The sequence below is a fragment of the Podarcis gaigeae genome, assembly GCF_964106915.1.
Source record: "Podarcis gaigeae genome assembly, chromosome: 6".
NCBI lineage: Eukaryota > Metazoa > Chordata > Lepidosauria > Squamata > Lacertidae > Podarcis > Podarcis gaigeae.
Genome location: NC_139682.1, coordinates 72797250 through 72820248, shown reverse-complemented (window position 1 = coordinate 72820248; position 22999 = coordinate 72797250). Strand labels below are relative to the sequence as shown.

General features: G+C 42.3%; 1 protein-coding gene across 3 annotated transcripts in view; it reads right to left on the bottom strand.

Moving 5' to 3' along the window:
• RPAP2 (RNA polymerase II associated protein 2) overlaps nucleotides 1–22999 on the bottom strand; it is a 53084-nt gene that overhangs the window by 29471 nt on the left and 614 nt on the right. For all 3 annotated transcript variants that reach the window (XR_014565403.1, XM_083743403.1, XM_083743402.1), the window contains exons 2-10: nucleotides 21923–21968; nucleotides 21690–21804; nucleotides 19708–19806; nucleotides 18365–18430; nucleotides 17796–17884; nucleotides 14801–14836; nucleotides 12524–13457; nucleotides 11471–11565; nucleotides 11180–11260 (exon numbers count right to left, since the gene is read on the bottom strand). Coding sequence is in view for 2 of the 3 variants with exons in the window: in XM_083743403.1 (XP_083599529.1) it covers nucleotides 11180–11260; nucleotides 11471–11565; nucleotides 12524–13457; nucleotides 14801–14836; nucleotides 17796–17884; nucleotides 18365–18430; nucleotides 19708–19806; nucleotides 21690–21804; nucleotides 21923–21968 (1561 nt within the window). In the remaining variant the exon portion in view is untranslated. The remainder of the gene's footprint in view (nucleotides 1–11179; nucleotides 11261–11470; nucleotides 11566–12523; nucleotides 13458–14800; nucleotides 14837–17795; nucleotides 17885–18364; nucleotides 18431–19707; nucleotides 19807–21689; nucleotides 21805–21922; nucleotides 21969–22999) is intronic.

Genomic DNA, 22999 nt, shown 5'->3' with positions numbered 1-22999 from the left:
AGGGTTATTTGACGAAAGAGGTATACTTTCAATGGCAATATAAGAAATGTAAAACTGCTTCCACTTTTCACATTTGATGCAGCCTTTAAAAATGACAGGTGCCTTCTTATTAATTGGGGATATACTATGCAAAAAGGGACGCGGGTGGCGCTGTGGGTTAAACCACAGAGCCTAGGACTTGCCGATCAGAAGGTTGGCGGTTTGAATCCCTGCGACGGGGTGCGCTCCTGTTGCTCAGTCCCTGCTCCTGCCAACCTAGCAGTTCAAAAGCAAGTCAAAGTGCAAGTAGATAAATAGGTACCACTCTGGCAGGAAGGTAAACGGTGTTTCCGTGCACTGCTCTGGTTCGCCAGAAGTGGCTTAGTCATGCTGGCCACATGACTCGGAAGCTGTACGCCGGCTCTCTCGGCCAATAAAGCGAGATGAACGCCGCAACCCCAGAGTCAGCCACGACTGGACCTAATGGTCAGGGGTCCCTTTACCTTTACTATGCAAAAATGCAAATTATGTCTTATGCTTAACTTATTACTAGTCATTTACTTACTATACTTTATGTATTTGACAGTGGTTTTGTGAACCTCTGGGATTCTCTAAACTAAATACATTAGCCTGCCTTTCCTCCAAGATACTTAAAGTAGCTTTTTCTTCCCACAGACTATCCATTTTTATCCTCATGACAACCCTATGAAGTAGAATAAATCAGAGAGACAGTTAGAGGACTAAGATCACCCAACAAGCTACACGGCCCACAGAGATATGAACTGAGGTCTCCCCATGCATGTTCGGGCAAGAAAAGCAAATCATACATAAAATTAACATCTGGCACAGGGCATCACAATTCATACTTCCACAGCTGGGGTCTAGCTAGGGGGCAGGAGCAGAAAAGCTTTTTCAGCCCCAGAGCAACCTTCCAGGGGCCATATGCAGTAGTGCAGGGGGCCAGAGCCAAAACTGGGTGGAGCCACAAATGTCAATATTGCATTAGTACAGTAGACTAGTTTTGACGCACCCATCTCTACCCTCCCTTTGAGTAAGCAAATGGCATTACCAGAGAAATTCAAGGACACGTTCCATCCAGGCAATAAACAGAGGGTGCAAAGGACGACTGGGGAAGGATGTAGCTTGGGAAGTTTGCAGAATGGGGAAAATCTCAAGGGTTGGACAGAGAAGCTTTGGAGGGCCACATCTGGCCCCTAGTCCTGAGGTTACTTACTCCTGGCCTACTGACTTCTGCAGGACCAATATTACAGCACAATAAAAATTTAAAAAGCACCAGAATTCCTCTCTTTAGAGTCATACCTATGTCTGGTTTTATTTATTTATTGAATTCAACAATTGCTACCTTACGGGATATCTTTGGGAGAAAAGGCTAAGCAGTAAATCATTTTCTGGATTCACTCAGTATCTGTCAGAAATTCTACTTTTTCCACATAAATTTTGATGTATTCCTTAAAGATAGCCCACCGCTTTCACATTTTGAAAGGAGAGTAAAAGTAAGATAAAAGAAGAGATTAAAGAAATATTGAAATGCGTTTAAGCTAGTTGGAAAAATATAGTAGCGTAACAAGAACGGCTGGAAGTCAAGTCACTTGGTGGGCGTCCGTATGGGGTAGGTGTGTAGGCATGTTGATATGTATAGTATAGGTAGGTATTATATAGAGTAATGTAGGTATGTTTTATGTTATGAAAATTAGGTAGAGTGTTGTGTGCGTGTATTGTGTAAATGTATACGTATGTGTTTTATATGTTAATAAAATAAATAAATTTAGAAAGAAAGAAAGAAAAAGAAAGAAAGAAAGAAAGAAAGAAAAGGCTAAGCAGTAAATCCTACACAAATCCAGAGTGGAGTGTCTAAAATAGTTGGATGACACCTTGTATATTGCCTTCTGACGACTCCTGCAGCCAAGCTGGTGCCAAACGTCTTGCTCTGCTTTCCTTTGGACCACATCTGGGCAGTCCAGGATCTCCATTGACACGGCCCAGGCTTGCGCCCCAGGGAAGTAACGAACGCCACAGTTTGGCATCACCCCCGGAGGCACACTCCATTGTCTCTAGAGACAGGTGGATGCCAACAATACTGTCCCTTCTCTCAAAGAAGCTCATGGTAGCACTCAATGACAATGTTTTGAAAACATAGAATTATAAAATCGTAGAATCATACGAGTTGGACAGGACCACAAGGGTCATCTAGTCAAACCCCCTGCAATGCAGGAAATTACTACTTCTTCCTTTCTTTCCATCCTTTACCCTCCCACCCACATGGTTCTTTTCTACTCAGTTTGGAAAAGTATTCTGAAAATAAACTTCCAATATCATCTTGGAAAAGGCATACAAAATGATGGCACATATTATCTTTAGGAAAACATACAGAATTATCATTAGTCCCTGAAGTTCAACCCAACCCCACCCCCCACTAAGGAGATTCTTGCATCCTGGTCCTAATCAGATACGAAACAGATCATCTAATGTTAATTAAAGCTGGTGCGCAACTGACTAGGAAGTAAGCGGCAATGAACTCCATAGCAGTGTTTGAAATTAGCCAGGCGCCAAGCGCATTTTGCACCTGGCTTTTGACTACTTGTGACCAAGTGAAGATGCCTGGGTACCAGGATGGCGCCTGACATCTCCACCATCTGGAAGTGCATGCCTAGGGATCATTGGATCTGAACTGTTTTCACATACTAATACTCCATCTTGTCGAATTCTATCAATTCTATTTTACCTGCGCAATCAGAATGAATTTCTGGAACCAAATTGCTTTTTCTGTGCAGCCTGAGTAGGAGCAGTCACCATTAAGAAAGAGAGGTCGGAATAGGCCAATATATATGTGGAATGTCCCTGGATCAAGCGACTTTTCTTTTTTAAAATTCTCAAAGCTCTTAACCTAGTCCTAGATCAATCGCCAGATGTTTAACTGAGAATCAATCACAGTCAGCCCATCCTTTGCCCCAAAATGGCAACTAGACATTCCATTTTCGCAACTGTAACCTTGGTTTAAGGAGCCATTTGGCAGCTAGGTTATACATCTGAGTTTCTCACACTGCTCTGTAGGATTTGCTTCCAGGAAAACATCTTCAGAAGAGTTTTTTAAAAAATTTTAAGGGCTTGTGGCAGTATGGAAAAAGCCCCACTCTATGCATAGCGAGGTGTACTTGCAAATAAGAGACGGAACAAAAGGCTGAAGGTCTGGACTCTATGCTGATGACAGTGCTAAACACTTACAAAGAAAGGCCTGACAGAATCATTCTGACAGGCAATTCATATGTAACCTTCCAGCTAATCGGCCCCGATGAGATACAATGGAAGAGACAGGTCCAAAAATCACTGGGGAGAGCTCTGTCAAACAGCAGAGAACGCGGCTTTGTTTCAGTGCCCTACAAGGAGGCACTATTGATCACAGCTCAAGAAGGCATCATTCTCGTACACAAACGGAGAGATGCAGTTATTTGTGTCAATTAACTCTCATTCAATGTCAGTATTGATTGGCAAGGTCTCAACACTAGTTGTTGCCATCAATATGCTCCTTACAGCGGAGACACCAACAATCCGCTCTGCGGAACAAGGCAAGGCAGAGACGGCTGCATGGCTAGACGGGAGGAGAGGCCGGGGTTCCTCAAGCCAGAAGCCGTCAGCTCCAACTCCTGTCCCAGAGCAAGTTTCTCACCTGCACAGCGGTAGCGAAGGAGCCGCTTCAAGAAGGAAGCATGCAACCTATAAGTGTGAAGCCTTAAATAATGAGGAGCAGGGAAAGGGCAGTCGCTTTCAGAGACAAGCTGTGCGTTGACGCCAAGGCCTCAGAAGAGAGAGAAAGCTTTCAGGAAACAGTCAAGAGCATGTCCCATGTAGAAATGGTTCACTAGTTCTACCAGCTAACACTATTTGCCTCGGCGCGGCACAAGTCAATAGGGTGGAAAATAGAATTTCTCTTCTTTTAAAAGTTATTAGCCCGTATCGCTCTGCTAAATGTCAGGCAAAATGCATGTGCCTTTCAAATGCAAACCCTCCGGAAACGAAACACACCACAAACATTTGGTTGGAGGCGGCAAGTTTAACCAAGCCTGGAAGCAATGGTGGTTTCACTTATAATAATAATAATTTTATTATTTGTACTCCGCCCATCTGACTGGGTTGCCCCAGCCACTTGGCTTCCAGCATATATACATAAGAAAACAGTAAACATTAAAAACTTCCCTGTACAGGGCTGCCTTCAGATGTCTTCTAACAAAAGCTGAACATAGTAACAAATTTGGAAATAGAAGGAAGGAATATTCAGAACCCGGTGGAAATTAGAAAATGTTTCCAGAAATATTTCAAGAAATTATACACTCAAGGGCCACAAAAGGAGGAAGAGATTGCAAAATTTTTGGAGAAAAATGGACTTAAAAAACTATCACAAGAAAATAGATCACTCCTGAATAGTAAAATAACACGACTAGAGATAGAACAGGCCATTCAGAATATGAAGTTGGGCAAGTCTCCAGGGCCAGATGGCTTGACCTCCAAGTACTATAAGACATTAAGTGACTATTTGATTCAACCACTGCTGGAGGTCAGCAATGAAATTATGGAGGGAAAGAAGGCGCCTGAATCGTGGAAGGAAGCTTTCATCACATTGATACCAAAATCAGAAACTGAAAAGACACAACTTAAGAACTACCGCCCCATTTCCCTTTTAAATGTGGATTACAAAATATTTGCTGACGTTTTGGCAGGAAGATTCAAAAGAGTTTTAAATGAGATAATTCATAAAGACCAGGCAGGCTTTCTCCCAGGAAGACATTTATTTGCTAATACAAGGAACATTATTGACATTTTGGAACTCTTGCAAACAAATATTAACACTAAAGCAGTTCTAATTTTTATAGACGCGGAGAAGGCCTTTGATAATATTTCTTGGAAATTTATGAAGGGGAATTTAAAAGAAATGGGAGTGGGGCGGGGTTTTGAAAATGGGATTGACGCGATTTACTCAGAACAAAAGGCAAAACTGATAGTTAACAATGTGGTTACAGAAGAGTTTAAGATTGAAAAAGGGACACGACAAGGCTGCCCGATTTCCCCCTTGCTGTTTATTTCTGTCCTGGAGGTGCTCTTGAACTTGATTAGAGGGGACCGGTTGGTGCAAGGGATTCAGATCGGAGTGAAACAATATAAACTTAAAGCTTTTGCAGATGACCTTGTTTTGACATTGCAAGAGCCAGAATCTAGTACAAAAAGAGTGTTACAATTGATTCAGGACTTTGGTCGGGTAGCGGGCTTTAAACTAAACAAACAGAAAACTAAGGTGTTGGGAAAAAACTTGACAGATGCAGAGTCAGAACGGTTTCAGAGAGAAACAGAACTAACTGTGGTTAAAAAAGTAAAGTACCTAGGGGTAAACATAACAGCAAAAAATCTGAGTCTATTTAAGGATAATTATGAAAAATGTTGGTCTGAAATTAAGAGAGACTTGGACAGTTGGTCAAAATTGAAGCTTTCTTTGTTAGGCCGAATTGCTGCTATTAAGATGAATGTATTGCCTAAGATGTTGTTTTTATTTCAAACATTGCAAATTGTGGATAAGACGGAGTGCTTCAGGAAGTGGCAGAGAGATATTTCTAAATTTGTCTGGCAGGGCAAAAAGCCCAGAATTAAGTTTAAGATATTAACTGATGCGAAAGAAAGAGGGGGCTTTGCCCTGCCAGACTTAAGGTTGTACTACGAAGCCGCAGCTTTCTGCTGGCTAAAAGACTGGCTACTTCTAGAGGACACTGATGTGTTAGATTTAGAAGGTTTTAACAATGCATTTGGCTGGCATGCATACTTATGGTATGACAAAGTTAAGATCAATAAGGCCTTTAAGAACCATATTGTCAGGAAAGCAGTGTTTAATGTCTGGACAAAATACAAAGACCTATTGGAAAATAAAACTCCAAGATGGCTATCACCTCTGGAGGCTAAGGCCCGAAAAAGACCCAATATGGAGGCCAAATGGCCGAAATATTGGGAAATAATAGAGAAAGAGGGTAACAATTGGAAATTGCAGAGTTTGGAAAAAATGAAAGATAAAGTGCGAGACTGGTTACATTACGCTCAGATTCAAGAAATTTTTAAAAAGGATAAAAAGTTAGGATTCCAGGTGGAGAAATCGAAGTTGGAAACAGAATTGTTAGAACCTAAGACTAAAGTACTTTCAAGAATGTATAACTTGCTGTTGAAATGGAATACACAAGATGAAATGGTTAAGTCGGCCATGATAAAGTGGGCACAGGATATTGGGCATAATATTATGTTTGAGGATTGGGAAAGGTTGTGGACCACGGGGATGAACTTCACGGCATGTAATGCTCTGAAGGAAAATGTAATGAAAATGATTTATAGGTGGTACATGACCCCAGTTAAACTAGCCAAAATATGCCATGTGCCAGACAACAAATGCTGGAAATGTAAGGAAAATGAAGGAACATTCTTTCACCTCTGGTGGACTTGTCCCAGGGTGAAGGTCTTCTGGGAAATGATATATAATGAGCTGAAAAAGGTATTTAAGTATACCTTCCTTAAGAAACCAGAGGCCTTCCTCCTGGGCATTGTCGGCCAGATGGTGCCAAAGAAGGACCGAACATTCTTTTTGTACGCAACAGCAGCAGCAAGGATACTTATCGCCAAGAAGTGGAAAACTCAAGATCTACCCACTCTGGAAGAATGGCAGATGCAGCTGATGGACTATATGCAACTGGCCGAGATGACTGGCAGAATTCGAGACCTGGGAGAAGAGAGGGTTGAAGAAGATTGGAGGAAATTTAAGATTTATTTACAAAAATATTGTGATTTGGCGGAAAGTTAAGTAGGATGTTTGATCATAAATAATTGGCCACCACAAAATCGGATCGAAATGGGATGTAAAGTGAGATTAAGAGAAACTAATTTACAGAGGATTATATTTAAATGAGTGGTTATAAAATTTGCAAATTAGATGATAAATTGCTGGGAAAAATTTATGATGATGAAAATGGCAGCGGGAGATGTGAGGAAGTCCAAAGAAGTTATGAAACTTTGTTGAGATAAAAGAAAGGTTGTTTATTTCTGTACTTTATTTTGTAAAAACCCCTAATAAAAATTTATTAAAAAAAAAATAAAGGTTGTATAGTTAACATCCAAACCATGTAAGGTAAAAGTGCATGTAATAAGCCGAAGACCATTCATTCACAGGCGAACATGGTTTGATTTCTGCCTTAGACCAAGTAAAGCACTAGCAAAACCAGCTGCCAGTTGAAAAGGTCTAAAGCAGAGCCAGGGAACCTACTGGCCTGCAGCTTTTCTGGACTACAATTCTCCTCTGCCTCGGCCAGCAATGGTCAGGGATGATGGAACTTTAAAGTCCTGCAGCATCATTCCGCAACACAGTAATTCAGTTTTGCATCATTTTGTGACACAGTAATTCAGTTTTGCATCATTCCGCAACACAGTAATTCAGTTTTGCATCATTTTGTGACACAGTAATTCAGTTTTACGAGCAAACTGGAGGTTAAACTAACCCTTTCCAGCCCTGGGAAGAGTATGGGGAGCATTCGTGCAACACACCTACACACTGCAGCCAACACACTTAACATGTCGCGACAGTTTGGAAAGCTTTGATCTAAAGGGCTACAGGTTCCTCAGCCATGACCTAAAGCTCTACTCCTCTTCTTCCACTCAGAAAATTCCGAGTCCAAAAAACAAGTCTAGAAATATTGAGGACCGTTTTTATTAGTATCTCACTTGCAAACGTCTTCATTTGGCTTCTTTATTCCGCACACACACACACCCGCTGCTCCCTTCTTCGCTCGTCAACAAAATGACCCAGACGGCTCTGGAGATTATTTGACATCTCAGCTTTCGTAACAAAAGCATACAGGCACTGAGGGACTTTGCTTAGGAAGAACTATAACTGTTCCTAAAACGTCTCCAGAGAACTCTTTAGTGTACTTCCCAGCAGTGGAGATTGAATAAAATGGTGCACAGCCAAGGATGAACGGCACACGCTCCTTTAAAAACCAATGGAGCTGAAAATGGCTGTTGCTCAGTTCACCACACGCTCTTTTAACCGTCGTTGGGGGCGGCGGTTGTTTGTTTTTGTAGCTAAATTCCCCTTCAGAATGAACCATGCATTTTTAGAGCAGGGCTTCTCTCAGACTCAAAAACACAAAAGAAATACCACCTTTACCACCATTATTCTTTTAATTCTTGCTTTGCTATTACCACACTGCCTTTTAGTCACTTACCAAGCTGTAATTAATGTAATTTCATCGTCAGATGGTTTTAATTTTAGTCACAATTAGTCTTTACAAAGGATTATTGCTGGGCATCATGAATGGTGAACCGGAGGCCCTCTAGTTGTTATTGGACTCAAACCGTCTTCAGCTCCAGCCAACATGACCAATGGTCAGGGGTGATGGAGGTTGTAGTTCAATAATATCGGACAGGCCACAGACTTGGGCTTCCTCCTGACACACAATTTTACCTATCGTCTTTAATTTCTGGAGCTAAATGAATGCAGCATTGCATTATGACCGTGGTTTGCAAATCCATTCCCAATCATGGTTGCAAAGGAGGTAGCTATGGTTAGCAAAAAACAAAAAACAAAAACCCACCAGTGGTTTGCACAATGGTTTGCTTCCAGAATGAAAGAAGGCAGTTAGGAAAACAAGATAACATTAAGATTGCATGAGGTCACTGAAGGTGGAATAATATGTGTCTTAAAGTTGATCCTTCCTTTCTCTGCCTCCCTTCGAAGGAAAGGCAACCTTAATTTCCTCGTCAGCGCAAACCACCACAATCCATCACAACCCATAGCTAATAAATAACCAAGTGTACAGGTCACCAAAAATACACTGAGCAGAAATACACTTACCTAATAATCTTCTAAACTTTAAAAAATATTTTAAGACTTAGAATGTTCCATATTATGTCCATTTTGGTTTGTCTCTCCCAAACATTCATGGCATACAGAGCTAACAATTGTGTGGCCCCTGGGATTCCACTTCTAAGGCCTCCCAAGCGCTCCCTCCCTGCCACACAGCTGTGTAGGGCCTAAGCAGATCCATGACATCAGGGCAGCTAAGCCAATGGCATCAAGAGAGGTGAGGCAGGCAGAGGGGTCATAGGTTGAAGAGGGAACCGTAAAAGTGAAAACGTCAGAAGAAGATGCAGAGAGAGATGCAGAACAGTTGGGGAAGATTCCAGATGTACCCGAACACATGCTCTCTGCATTCTGACAAAATGATGCCTGGCTACAGATTACATTCATAACCAGTGAGCTCTAAACAAGCGATTGAACAATTTCATTGCTATCATTTATTTCTCACTCACCTACCATAACATGTTGTAGGTGGTTTAAGGTAAAGGGACCCCTGACCATTAGGTCCAGTTGTGGACGACTCTGGGATTGCGGCGTGCATCTCGCTTTACTGGCCGAGGGAGTCGGCGTACAGCTTCTGGGTCATGTGGCCAGCATAACTAAGCCGCTTCTGGCGAACCAGAGCAGCGCACGGAAACGCCGTTTACCTTCCCGCCAGAGTGGTACCTATTTATCTACTTGCACTTTGACATGCTTTTGAATTGCTAGGTTGGTAGGAGCAGGGACCAAACAACTGGAGCTCACCCTGTAGTGGGGATTCGAACCGCCGACCTTCTGATTCGCAAGTCCTAGGCTCTGTGGTTTAACCCACAGTGCCACCCGCGTCCCTATAGGTGGCGTACTACTTAATTAAAAAGGAACAGATGCATCATTTTTCAAGAATGAAAAATTATGAGGTTGTGTTCTTCCTTTCCCCCGACTCTCTCTCTCTCTCTCTCTCTCTCTCTCTCTCTCTCTCTCTCTCTCTCACACACACACACACACACACAGTCCCTTCCAAACCAGCAAACTCAGCATAATTCACAGTGAAGTCTTTATTTTTGTGCTTAAAAAAAAAATCTCCGAAATGTAAACATCAGAAACTCTGCAATCAGAATATACAAACTGCAACTGCCTTCGTGTGCAGCTTTAATCTAATGAATTCAGACAAGATTACTTTTAGGATCACAGTGATATTCTGATGGATGTACATATTTGCTTACTTTAGTTTGCAGAAGGTGGGGTTTTTCATTGCTTTGGTAAAGACAGATTGTGAATATGAAGACCAATATAGAACTTCCACTTCCTGAACCCTTGAAGCAACAACAACAAAGCCAACACAATTTGCTAAACCTTTGAAACCCAGGACTAGAAGCTTGGTTTTAACATGCGAAACAAAAATAAGAAAATTCTGAGTAAAGATATCAGATTACGGGCAAGATGCCAGATTTTACACTACAAATTCACTATTATTTCAGATGTGCATGCTAGGTAAAATAAGCATGCTTTTGAATACATAGGAGCTGGATTTAGCCTCCAGCCACCCTGCTTTAGGAAACTTGGCCAGATACAATGACCCACAGGTATCATTTTGGACTCTAATTCTTTACCCATGTTCTCACAATAAGGGATTGTAGCTTGCCACTCACTGGTGCCACTCAAGAATCATAAAGGTGGGACCACAAAGGTCATCTAGCCCAACCCCATGCAATGAAGGAATCTTTTGCTCAATGTGGGCCTCGATCCCACAACCCTGAGATTAAGAGTCTCATGTTCTACCGACCGAGCTATCTCAGCAGTCAGCTCTGAGAGTCTTTTCTGCTGCTAGGATTTTGTTAGCCAAAAACCTGGAAAACACAAGAAGTGCCAACAGTGGAGGAATGGCAGATGAAGATGATGGATTTTTGGGAGTTAGCCAACCTGACTGGAAGAGTCCGCGACCAGAAGGAGGAGGAGTACCAGAAGGAATGGATGAAATTTAAAGACTATTTAGCTAAATATGTTAAGATAACTTAAATAGAAATACCTGCAAATACCAGATTGGCTTAGGATTTAAATATTTGATGTTATAGAATAATATGTTTAAAGTTAATAAGGTAAGAAAGAAAGATGTTAATTGACTAAGTAAATTTTATGAGAAATTAGTTTTGGAAAACTGTTACAATGATATACATTGAAACTCAGCCAGGGGGATTCGAGGAAGTCACCTAACAATGTTAATAATAGTGGGATAATTATAGTTAGGATTTATGTTTGTTTGTTTCTCTATAAATTTGGAAAATAAATAAAAAAATTTTGGGGGAAAAGAGAGTCTTTTCTGCTTACCTGAACGTCTTAACGAGATCTTTAAGTTCACTGTAAACATCCCCAAGAGGAATGCGAAGAGGGCCCAAAACAGCAGGCAAACTGGAAAGAAAGCAAAATCAGGCCATTTATTAGCGAATGTACTCCCTTGAGAACACTGGTCATGAATGGTTAATTAAAAAAACCTCTCTTTAGCTTTGCTGGACTTTAGCCGATGCTCACAATTTAGTCTCACCCCTTAAGTGATTCTCCCAATTCAACAAATGGCTCCCTTCTGGGTGTCTGAACAGCAGGTGTGAAAGAGGTACTTACACTTTTCGCAGCTTTTCGAGGACAATCCGTGTCCGAATCTGCTGTTGAGCTTTAGAATCTACAAGCGGGAGGGCAGGGGGCCGCTGATGATCACCCTACAGGGCACAACAAAAGTATTTTTTTTGGAGGGGGTGACATAAAATATATTTTTAAAACTGCACAGGAGGGCCTTAGCTCAGTGGTAGATCATCTGCTTTGCATGCCAAAGGTCCCAGATTCAACCCCCAACTTCCCCATGTAGGGCTGGGGAAAATCTGTGCCTGAAACCCCAGAGAGCCTCTACCAGCCAATGCAGACAATGCAAAGCTACAAAGACTAACGTTTAACATAGGAAGCTGCCTTATACTGATTCAGAGCAGGGTTTCCCAAACTTGAGTCTCCGGCTGTTTTCGGACTACAGTTCCCATCATCCCTGACCACTGGTCTCGCTAGCACCAGACTTCATTGGATACTAGCTACAGTTGGCAAAAACTTGTAATAATAATAATAATTTATTCTTTATACCCCGCCCATCTGGCTGGGTTTCCCCAGCCACTCTGGGCGGCTTTCAACAAAGTATTAAAATACAGTGGTCTGTTAAACATTAAAAGCTTCCCTAAACATGTAATGTAGACCATTTTCAGATCCAAAAAGTGAAGCAGGGGGTGGGGTGGAATTTGCACGTGAGAATGAATGAGTGTGTGAACAGACGGGAGGCAGGCGTGCACCCAAGGCGCTGCTCCTAATCTTTTAACTTCATTGTTACATCTGCATTATTATTGTCGTATTTGACAATGAAGCTAACGCACACCTCAATTTTCAAAACCTCAAAACCCAAAAAAGTATCTGCTGGCGAATGTAAACACGCTATCAAATCTAAAGTGTGTCCTAATTTTCACGGCATATTTTGGCCAAATAAAGGTGTGCATTACATTTGAGTAAATACGGTATTCTTATTATTCGCCTTTGATGCACAGAGTTCTTTCATAAACCAAGGTTTACAAAAAGACTGCTTTTTTTGGAGGGTGTGTGTGCATGTCTGTAACCAGCCTATTTCTCCAGATAGAAACTTACATTGTCATTGCTGTGATGCTGCTCCCCTCTCGACAGGGTTGCCAGATCTTCTTCGCCTAAGGCGAAGTTTCCTTTGTAAAATTCCTGCACCTTTAACTCTAACTGCGAGGTCTCTTCTTTCAGTTTCTCGTAGCTGGGTATAGGTTTCGCTGCTGGGCTCGAGGCCTTGAAAGGCAACGGCTGGCTCAAAGGGTTCTGGGCGCCTCTCTCAGAAGCGGCTTTGTTAGGTTCGTTGTCACTCTCCAAGTCATCCTCATCAAGCTCCTCCTCTTCCTCATGGCCAGCTGCCAGAGAGGGCTGTGGGGCATAGGTGGCTGCGGCATCACTGCCGTGGAGGAGCTTCGCCGTTTCCTCAGTCTTCCATTCGGTAAAGGTCTGCCTCAGCCCTTCTAGCAAGCTATATTTGGCAGTGAGTGGGTTGGCTGGGCCTTCCGAGGTGGGCTTCGCAATCTGTTTCGATTTGGCAAGCAACCTTTTAAACAGTTCTGCCCCTTTGGGGCTCACACCCAGGAAAACTACTTGCGAGCCGCTGGAGCTATCTCCAAAGCCTTCAGAGAGCTGGACAGTTTCAGGAGTAGGACTGGATAGAGAAACAGGAGCTCCTTTAATCTGAGAGCTATCCAGAACATGTTCTTTTCCTCGAGTGTCTAATTTGCACCGACTTAACTGCTCTGCGGCATCATCAATGGAGGCGTCTGCCTTGGTAGGTTTGGGTTGTGCTCTCCGCTTGCACTTCTCTTTGGGAATACCCTTCCTGGGCAATGGACGTAAACTCTTTTCTTGCAGAACGGAGGAAACAAATTCTTGTTCGGCCTCACTGCTGCTCTCACTGTCTATGCTGGAGTTGCCCTGGGTGGCTGCTGGGAGAGGGTTCTCAATGTCTAGAGTGTTGATTGCTTCGTTGACTAATTTCACTTCCTTCCCAGAGTGGCCACTGTTGGGGGTGGGGGTGGGGAAGCAAACAAATATAAAAACACATTGACAAAACCAAAAAGGATAAAATAAGTGAGAGGAGAATCTGGCAGCTATCAAAGTATCACAGCAACTTTCAGCGTGGCTGCCCCCGTTCTACGGAACAGCATCCTGTTGAGATACGGAAGGCACCCATTTTCTGCAAATAACTGATTCATTTTTTGTTTGTTTGTTTCAACAGGCTTTCCCAGCTGAGTGAAAAGTTTTCTGCGTTAGGTGTTCGTTTTGCATGGATTCTAAACCCATCTTCATGTTTTAAAATTTGTTCTTGTCACTATTTTAGCTGTTTTTGTGGTATGTCTTGAGACATGTATGTAAAGGGCAAGCCATAAATCAGGCATAGGCAAACTCGGCCCTCCAGATGGCTGCCGGTGCCAAGCTTGGGGAGGTAGTGCCAGGAGTACTGGGAGGCGTGCACCCAGTGCGCTCGAAACTGAGTGCCAGTGTCGGCTTGGGGAGCAGGGCACCAAGCGTCGGCCAGCTGTCCCCACCCCCACCCCCTCATTCAGGGAGGTACAGCCGGGAGGCAGGTCGCACCCGTAAATAAGCCTTGAATTTTAAAGGTGCAGCTTATTTGTGGGTGCATCTTATATTCGGGCCAATAAAGTAATTTTGGGCATGGGGATAAAGTGTACCTAAGCAACTGGACCTTTGAGAAACACCAGTTTCATAAATTTCATAAAGAAAGGGATTTTTTTAAAGAACAAATAAATAGATACTAACTATTTCTACGACAACAAACATGACACAGATCTTCCCTGCCCCCAGTGATATACTAGAAGAGCAACTGCTGTGAAATTGCATTCTGCTTTAGATGCAGACAAAGTATGGACCACTAGAAACCAAGCAAAATAAAGCCATTGAAACATGCGCACACAAAACCCACCACAGATTGCAGATCCGGCCAAAGCTTTCTCTCTACTTTTAAATGAATACAAAACCAGTGGATCTGCCCATTTGACATTTTACCTGAAGATGTAAACAAGCTTTCGGCACATATAATTGGTCTCATTTCAGTTACAAAGAAAGTCACATACAAAACACCGATGCTTCGGGCCCGAGAGCAAACACTGTGCTTGTGTCATGTTTCAACAGGTCCAATTGTGCCGCAGCACTAGGGGCAGCTGTAAATCATACAGATCAAACAGACCCTTCGCCATCACAAAAGGGGGAAACAATCAAGGCAAACAGCTCTTTCTGGAGGCCGGCAAGAGCCGTGGCCGTGTGACAGAAGAGAACAGGAAATCAAAGACTTCTTTCAATCAGATTGTGGATACATAAATGAAACCACCACTTCTACCGTACCTTTCCCCATCCTTCAGCAATTCAATGTCTGGTGGCCTTGAAAAACAAAAAACAAAGTGCATTTTAGAAATTAAATTGATTTTGAGCAATGATTCGAGAACTGGGGTTTACAGCTAGAGTAGTCTGGCAATGATTTAAAAGGTTTATCATAGACCTGTAGAGTTGGAAGAGACCCTGAGGATCATCTAAGTCCAACCCACTGCAATGAAGGAATAGGCAGCTGAATCAAACCTGCAACCTTGGCATTATCAGCACAGTGCTCTAACCAACTGAGCTATCCAGGCTGGTAAACAACATTAACCCACCTAAGCAGATCCAATAATTTGGGGAGAGGAGAACCACTGCTAATGGTCAATTCTGACCTGCAAGTTTACGTGCCAAAACCACGTGAATAGGAAGCATCGGGATAAGTTTGAAAACCATGCAGCACAGTCCTAGGCAGGTTTACTCAGAAGTAAGTCCTGCTGCTTTCACTGGTGCTCACTCCCTAGTTATGCATGTTTAAGATTAAAACTTGAATCTTCAAATAGTTGGGCTAAGAATAGTAACAGATGACGGGGCAGAGCAGCAGCACTTATCTGACCTCCAGGAAGATGGGTCACTGCTGCCGTTTGCTGGAAGAAAAGTGGGAGGGGCAAGGGGCCGGTCAGCAAGCTGCAAACTCACTGGCAATGGAACTAATATGGTCTTGACCATCACCCCATCCTGCTCTTTGCTACTGGCTCAGAATGTATCGGGAGGAAACAATCCTAGCCAGAAATGTTCTTTGCATCCATTCCAACTGCTCCATTTGGACCTGATGGTGATGGGGCAGCATTATGCTGGAGGTAATTCCAAAGGCCATGGAAGAACAATGGTGCTCCAGGTGGAATACAAAGTTTTTTGGGGGGAAATCCTTAAAGCATCATAAGAATACCTAAAACTGGTGCTTAGCAGCTCTTTGTGATATGTCAGGAGTTGTCTTCATCTCCATGTTATTTTGTCTTTAGAAAAAGCTTTTTCAGTGCAACTATTCTTGAATCAAGGACTATATTTGTTGGCAATGTTTTTTTTGCAATGTGTTTAGCATCACTATTGGGTGGGAGGTGGGCAGGTTTCTAAAGCTGGCATCATTTAAATGGGGGGGGGGGAAAGCCTCGCAGCAACATACTTTTGGATACTGCACTTATCTCAGAATAACTTCATGCAATTCAAGTGAAGTTTTACTTTTTTGGTCTGAAAGCACAAAAAGAAAATGTTCTTCCAACTTCTGGAATTTAGAAATAATCTATTCAGGACCGATATAGTCATTCAGGACAAGGTCTAGTCATACCTTGGGATGAATACGCTTCAGCTTAAAATATTTTCGGGTTGTGCTCCACGGCGACCCGCAAGTAACAGAGCATGTTACTTCTGGGCTTCGCCACTTGCGCACATGCAGACACTCAAAATGATGTCATGCGCATAAGCAGCAAAATACGACCCGCGCACGTGCAGATGCGTCTTACATTCGCTTCAGGATACGAACGGGGCTCCGGAATGGATCCCGTGCGCATCCAGAGGTACCACTGTAATAGATTATTAGTTCTGATTTTTTAATCAATATCCACATGTGTTATCTGGAACTGGCCTTTAATAAGGTGGTGGGTTTTTTTGCTGTATTTCTGTGGCATTTTGCCTCTGAATAGGGACATGCCTTGTGAGATGGTGACACCCAGTGGCAACTTGGTAATTTGCAAGTCACAATTTTTCTCTTTAGCCTAGTCAGATTCCTTTCCTACCTCCTAGGTTGACTAGGTCTACTCTAAGAGTCTATTAGGCAAGTGTCCTGTTTCCAAAGCCTGAATCACAGTCCCCTTTGGTATTGTTGCTAAAATTAGGACAGCTGCTCTAATAAGATTAGGCAAGGTAATCCTGCCTTTAAAAAGACAGATAGATTTGAGATGGGGCCTGATCAAGCAGAGCTGGAAGGAGCAGACCTAATGCTCACAACAGGAGGCAGATCCTGAGGGGACACATAGCCTCCCACTTTCCAAAGGGTTTCACAAGACCCAACAAACAGCTGATCATTAGGCCTTGGAAGCCTATGTGCATAGAGATTTGCACAAGGCTTGGCAGGCACTGCTGATCAGATCAGCCCACAAACCACATTTCAACTGAGCCATTACCTGTCCCAGACCCAACAAAACTCTGGCTTCAAAGTCACTAGCAAAACCATTTGCCCAGGCTGTTAATCTGCTACATATATGAAATCAGGAGTAGGGTGGGTGGCCATAGGCATGGCTTGGCCAAAATGGCCTTGCAGGGCCACATGGAGAAGCTTATGCAAGTGGGTCAGAGGTTTGCTGCTCTCTGCCTTAGCTGGACACAGTGGTGCCTCACAAGACGAAATTAATCCGTTCCGTGAGGCTCTTCGTATAGCGGTTTTTTCGTCTTGCGAAGCAAGCCCATTGACGGATTAGCGCTACAGCTGTCAAGCGGCTTTCAGCAATCAGCTGTTAAGCGGCTTATCAGCGGAACAGCTGATAAGCGGCTTAGCGGCTTAAGAAAAGGGTGAAAAAAGTGGAAAAAACCCGCGGGGGGATGCAAGATTTTTTTCGTCTTGCGAAGCAACCCCATGGGGGAATTCGTTTTGCGAAGCGCCTCCAAAACGGAAAACCCTTTCGTCTAGCGGGTTTTTCGTCTTGCGAGGCGTTCGTCTTGCGGGGCACCACTGTATTCTAAACCAAGTTCCTCCCTCACTTCTTTAAATACAGTACAGTCATGTAGTTCAGCTAGCTTGACCATGCTTAAGAAGCTAATGAGGGTTTGAGCCTGCTATTGCACCTGAATAGCCAGCTGGAAAAAAATCTTCTCCATCCCTGGGCAACATCTTTTGACAAAGGGTATTATCTTGAAATGAACTGAAAAGAAAATAATAGTGTATTTTTCTACGCATGTTTTTGGTGTTGTCTTCCTTTCAAATGATGCCCAAGAACAAAACCCTGGGCCTAGCCAAACAACACTATCCAATTACCTTTCTTCTTCTCGCAGCCACACGGGACTTTTTGAAATCTGAGCTTCGAAGTATTTTGATGCTCTGTAGCAGAAGTTACTGCAAAAACACTGCCCCCCCCAAAGAGAACAGCAAATGTCATTTTCATACTTAACAAAATAGAAATAAACTTGATAAAAACTCTGATAGATTGGTGAGTGTGAATAATCAGCTAACACAATGAATACAGATGATTAACATTTTATGATCAGTTGCTAAGACAGGAAGTAGGATGCAATGCAAGAGCAATTATTCTCTGCCTCTGAGTTCCAATCTATTCATGTGTCACAAAGCTCAGCAAATCAGCTTGTACTGACTTCATTACGCTGCAAGTTGCTCTTTCTGTGGCTCCGAACTGGTAGGGCATGAAGAGGTACTTGGCAAAGGAACTTAAAGAGCTGAAGAAGCCAACAGCAGCAAGAAATAGCAACCCAGAACCTTGCATGTAGCCAGGATTACACCTCTAGAGCCCTCGGCAACACTGAACCAATTTCTTGCTAAACAACAATACACGAAGAAGTGATAATGTAACAAACAGCTTTTAAACTTACCTTTCTTTCAGTAATATCATACACTTTGTTTGTTTTGGTTGATATTTTGTACTTTTGTTTTGGCACCTAAAAAATAATAATCACAAACACTATTTTGCAAATGTGTCAGTGCTCCCTCTAGCATTCCTCTCCTCTAAAATAATATTCCATAATTAACACTACTGACCAAACCACATTATGTTGAACTGAGCTTCTCAAACCACACTTCTGAAAATTGCTGACATTTTTTGTTTAAATGCTGAGGACTTCAGCTTGCATTTGAAGTCTTGAGATGTGGAGAGCAACATGCTGCCCCACCCCCGACCTAAGCTATATCAATTTTTAAAAATAGAAATCCTTAGCCTCTGTAAGAAAAGCCGAATACCTGAATTGGACACAACAATGAATGCATAACACACCATAACAATGCACTGTTATGTACATGAGCCTTGTGCTCCTCTGGCACAACTGCAAGATCAAAAGCTTTTGCTTCCATTTTTGATCAACCATAGTTTAGCATTACATACAAAACCTAAACTGTGGCTAATATTAACTATGGTTTATTGAAACAAGCCAGGTTCATAAACCAAGGTTTGAAGTTGGCTTGTTTGGGTAAATCATAGTTAAGACTAATCACATTTTGTCTGAATTCAAACCTAATGCTAAGCTGCAGTTAGTCGAAAATAGAAGCAAAAGCTTTTGATCTCCTCATCTTGGCCTCATTGGGGAGGGAAAGGGGGCACCCAAAATCACTGACAGGGAAAGGTGGCCAATGTGCAAACAAATAATCTTGACTCAAGTCTCCTGTTTTAATTACTGTGCTGTTTTAATGGGATTGCTTTATTGCATATTTTAATTATGGATTTTTATATGTTGCTGTTTTGATGAGACTGTTACATTGTTTATTTTAATTGGGCATTTTAATTATGGATGCTTATATTTAATGCTCGTTTAATTGGGTTTTGTTCTTGTAAACTGCTTTGGCATTAAGTGGCATATAAATTAAATAATCATCTAAAGCTGTGGAGCCCTGGGTTCAAATCCTCACTTAGCCAATTAGCTTAATAGGTGACTTTGGCCAAGCCACTGTCTCTCAACCAACCTTCCCCAACATGGTGCCCTACAGAATTTTGAACTACAACTTCTATCAGCCCTAAGTACTGGCCATGCTGGCTGCAGCTGATGGGAGTTACAGTCCATGTTATCTGGAAGGCATCAGATTATGGAAGGCTGATCTACACAAAGATGACCAAGGATTCCTGTCCATGCATCTGTGAAGTTCAGTTGACCAGACACCACATTCCAACACAGAAAGACAGATACAAAACTGCAGAAATATAAAGAAGCCACTCATAGATTCTTACATTCTGTAGCCTCTTTCGGCATATGGGGTAGCCACACAACTTGATGATAAATCGTTCTTCCACAACATCCTTATAGTGAGGAGGTGTTATAATCTTCCCCTGAAAATATGAAAACACACAGACGTAAGTTACAGGGCACTGCCTTGAAACTCAAAACAAATAAAAAGCTTAGAATAGAAAAAAGTGTTTTCGAGAAAACAAAGCAGCAGAAAATTGGAAAAGGAACAGAAACTGCGAACCATGACAAAGGGAGTCTATCTTTTAGATTCTCTCTAATTTTTTTCTCAATGAAAACAAAGAAGCAACAACTGCTTTTCCTTTGGCAGGATGGAGCAGAACAGAGGCCACTTAAAATATTTTGCATAAATGAGGCACATCTTCCAGCTGCCATCACTTGTGGTACTTATATGCATGACTATGTAATTATGATTACTCAGAGGTCACATTTTCTTCAATGAGGCTTATTTCCAAGTAGGTGGCTGCAACATTCAATTTGCTTAGGGTCGCCCAGCAAGAGTGCAATGTATGTTACTCCCTTAGAAGGGTTTTAAAGAATGAAACATTAAGTTCTGAAAATGCAATAAAATATTAGTTGTTTTGTTCGTTTTTACATAAAGTCTTTTTCATGGAAATCCATGGAGTCTCCCACCAACACCCAAAGGAAAGGTGCCTCAGATTGGGCTGCCAGAATATGTAGGAGCCCTGAAAACTAAGAGCCTGAGTAACAAATAAGGAAGTCTCCCATTTCAGACTCATCTCCGTGATGAGCTCATTGTGCAGCCTTAGAGAAGTCACTCTCTTCCCACTTCAGTGCATCTATCTGCAAAATCAGGGAACAAAAAATGCCTTACAGCAGTGATGGGGAACATCAGGCCTGCAGGGGTGGGGGGCAAACTCTAGGTCTGTCTCTTTCTGGTTGTTTGAGCTCTCCTCATACCACGTCCCTTTTCTACAAGCCACACCCCTTGCTGGCACTGTTTCACACTTTGAGTGTTTTTGCCTGGCTGGAATACGTCCTTGATCTCTGATAATGCCTCTTGCTTGTCTGAATGGGATTACAAATATCTGATGGGACTCCATAGTATCTGCTATTCCCTCAAATCTTCCAGGACACCTGCTGCTTGCAAGAGAGGAGCAAAGAAAGCAGGAGTGGAGTGTCCAATGCAGCCCATGGGCTGAAAACCCCCTGCCCTAAGGGAAGGCATTAATATGGGTTGTTTGGTAGAGACAAAAACTCTTTTCAGGGTTGAGGAGATCTAAACAATCGTCTGACACCACAATCCTATGCATGTCTAGTCAGATGTAAGACCCACTTTGTTCAAGGGGACTTACTCCCACATAAGGGTGTATTGGGTCGCAGCTTGAACTGTACAGAGTAGCATTAAAAAGATCAAGGAACTCTCTAACTCCTAAGCTCTGTTCTATTTCTACTACAAGCAATTTACTAGGACTGGAAATCTTGCAAGTACCACTCTGGTCGTACTTCAGGACCATCCACAGTGTGCCATATTTTTTAAATTCCACTCTCAAGCTTGTCACACTATTTCCTGTTTTAAGCAAAAGAAGACCCGTCCTTTGTCCCAACTTTGCTACCATATCCTGCCTTAATGAGCTACATGATTTAACTAAAATCAGAGAAACTTAGGTTAGCCACAACCAGTCTGTAAGTTTCTAATAAGTATATGCATCTCTGCATGAAAATTGAAGGGACAAAGAATGCAAACGTAAGACGCGCCTTTGATTTTAATGGGACTTGTGCACTGGAACACAGCACGCTTTCATTCAGTAAGCCTCATTTAAAACAGTGGGACTCATTCCTGAGCAAACACGGAAGTGCATTGCTAAGCGTCTGCAAACTACGTCTGGACTGGGATGAGTGTGCGGATGATATACAGAAGGCTGGCAAAAGCTTATCCAACAGTAACAACAAACTTTTTGAAACACAAAGCAGTATAAAACTTGCCAAGAAAAAGAGGACCTACACAATCCACAAGGAATTCTTCTGTAATATCTTCTTCCAACAGACGTTCGACAACCTGCAAGGCTTTTCGCTCAGCCTCAATCTTCTTTCTAATGGCAGCTTCAAGCGCCGCCTTCCTACAAGAGAACAAATTAGCTGTATGAATAACACAAGGTATAGGAAACCTGTGGCCTTGCAGATGTTGTTGGTTTAACAGTATTTGGTTTAACTATGCTATGTTTAGAGATATGATACCTTTGTGCAGCATCTTCATTTTTCAAAGCACTCGACTGTTTCTTTCCTAAAAATAATAACATGCAAACAAATGATTATATTGACTTAAAACATTTGGGGAATACTTTTCACGAGTCTCTTTTCAAAAAAAGTGCTTTCATACATTTTAATATATTTAGTGCATTGGTGTCTGCTTATAGAAGTTTGTGAATTGTATTATACAGGTGTCTGGAAACGGAAGTTCTCTATAATTATGTATGCAAATTCTGAGAGAAAAAAGCTGAATGTACACTGCAGAAGCACACCATAAAGCATAAGGAGACTTTTGCAATTTGTCTTTGGTTGCATGTGTAATTTTAGAGCGAACTTTTACCATCTGCAAAGATGACTACTTGCCCTACAGAACAAGAGTCCACACCACTAAGTGCCAATTAATATATTTGAACCATTATCACATACAGTTTCAGGAGAGTTGAACTGTGGAAAAAAGTTGTTTTTACATGTTTACTGCCCAGGCTTGTTTACAGAAGGCCATCGTAGCCCAAATTAGCAATACTGAATGCATAGATGGGAAGATGGGTAAGCTAGAAGGCTATTATATTGTGCACTCATAAACAGAATTGAAATACTTTACAGGACCAATCACTTCATTGGCAGAATTGCCAAGTCTCTGTCCCGGTGTTGCTCCTTTAAGTGGCAGCCTCAGAGGCCAAATTTAAGCAAGTGATGCTTTCTCCTTCTATCTCTGTGTTAGGAAAAGTGTCACGGGTTAAAATTTGTTCCAGTCCTATTAAAGGGCCAGGACTAGGCTAAGCAGTATTTTGAAGAACAGTCTGCGTGAGCCTATTTATTATACCTAACTAAATGGGCACCACCTTACACTTTATAGGGAATTGCCCTCTTAACAGCACAAACCTATGCCCCACCTGTCAAAAGCAGGGACCCATCCTATTCAGTGGTGGTCACTTCTGAGGAAAGCAAGCCCAATGGTAAACACGGAAGGAGACAGCAAAAGGAGTTTGGGTGGACTTAGCAGGAATGCATGGAAATCCTCAAAAATGAGTAAAAAATCTCGATCAACTGTAGTTCTGCCCACCA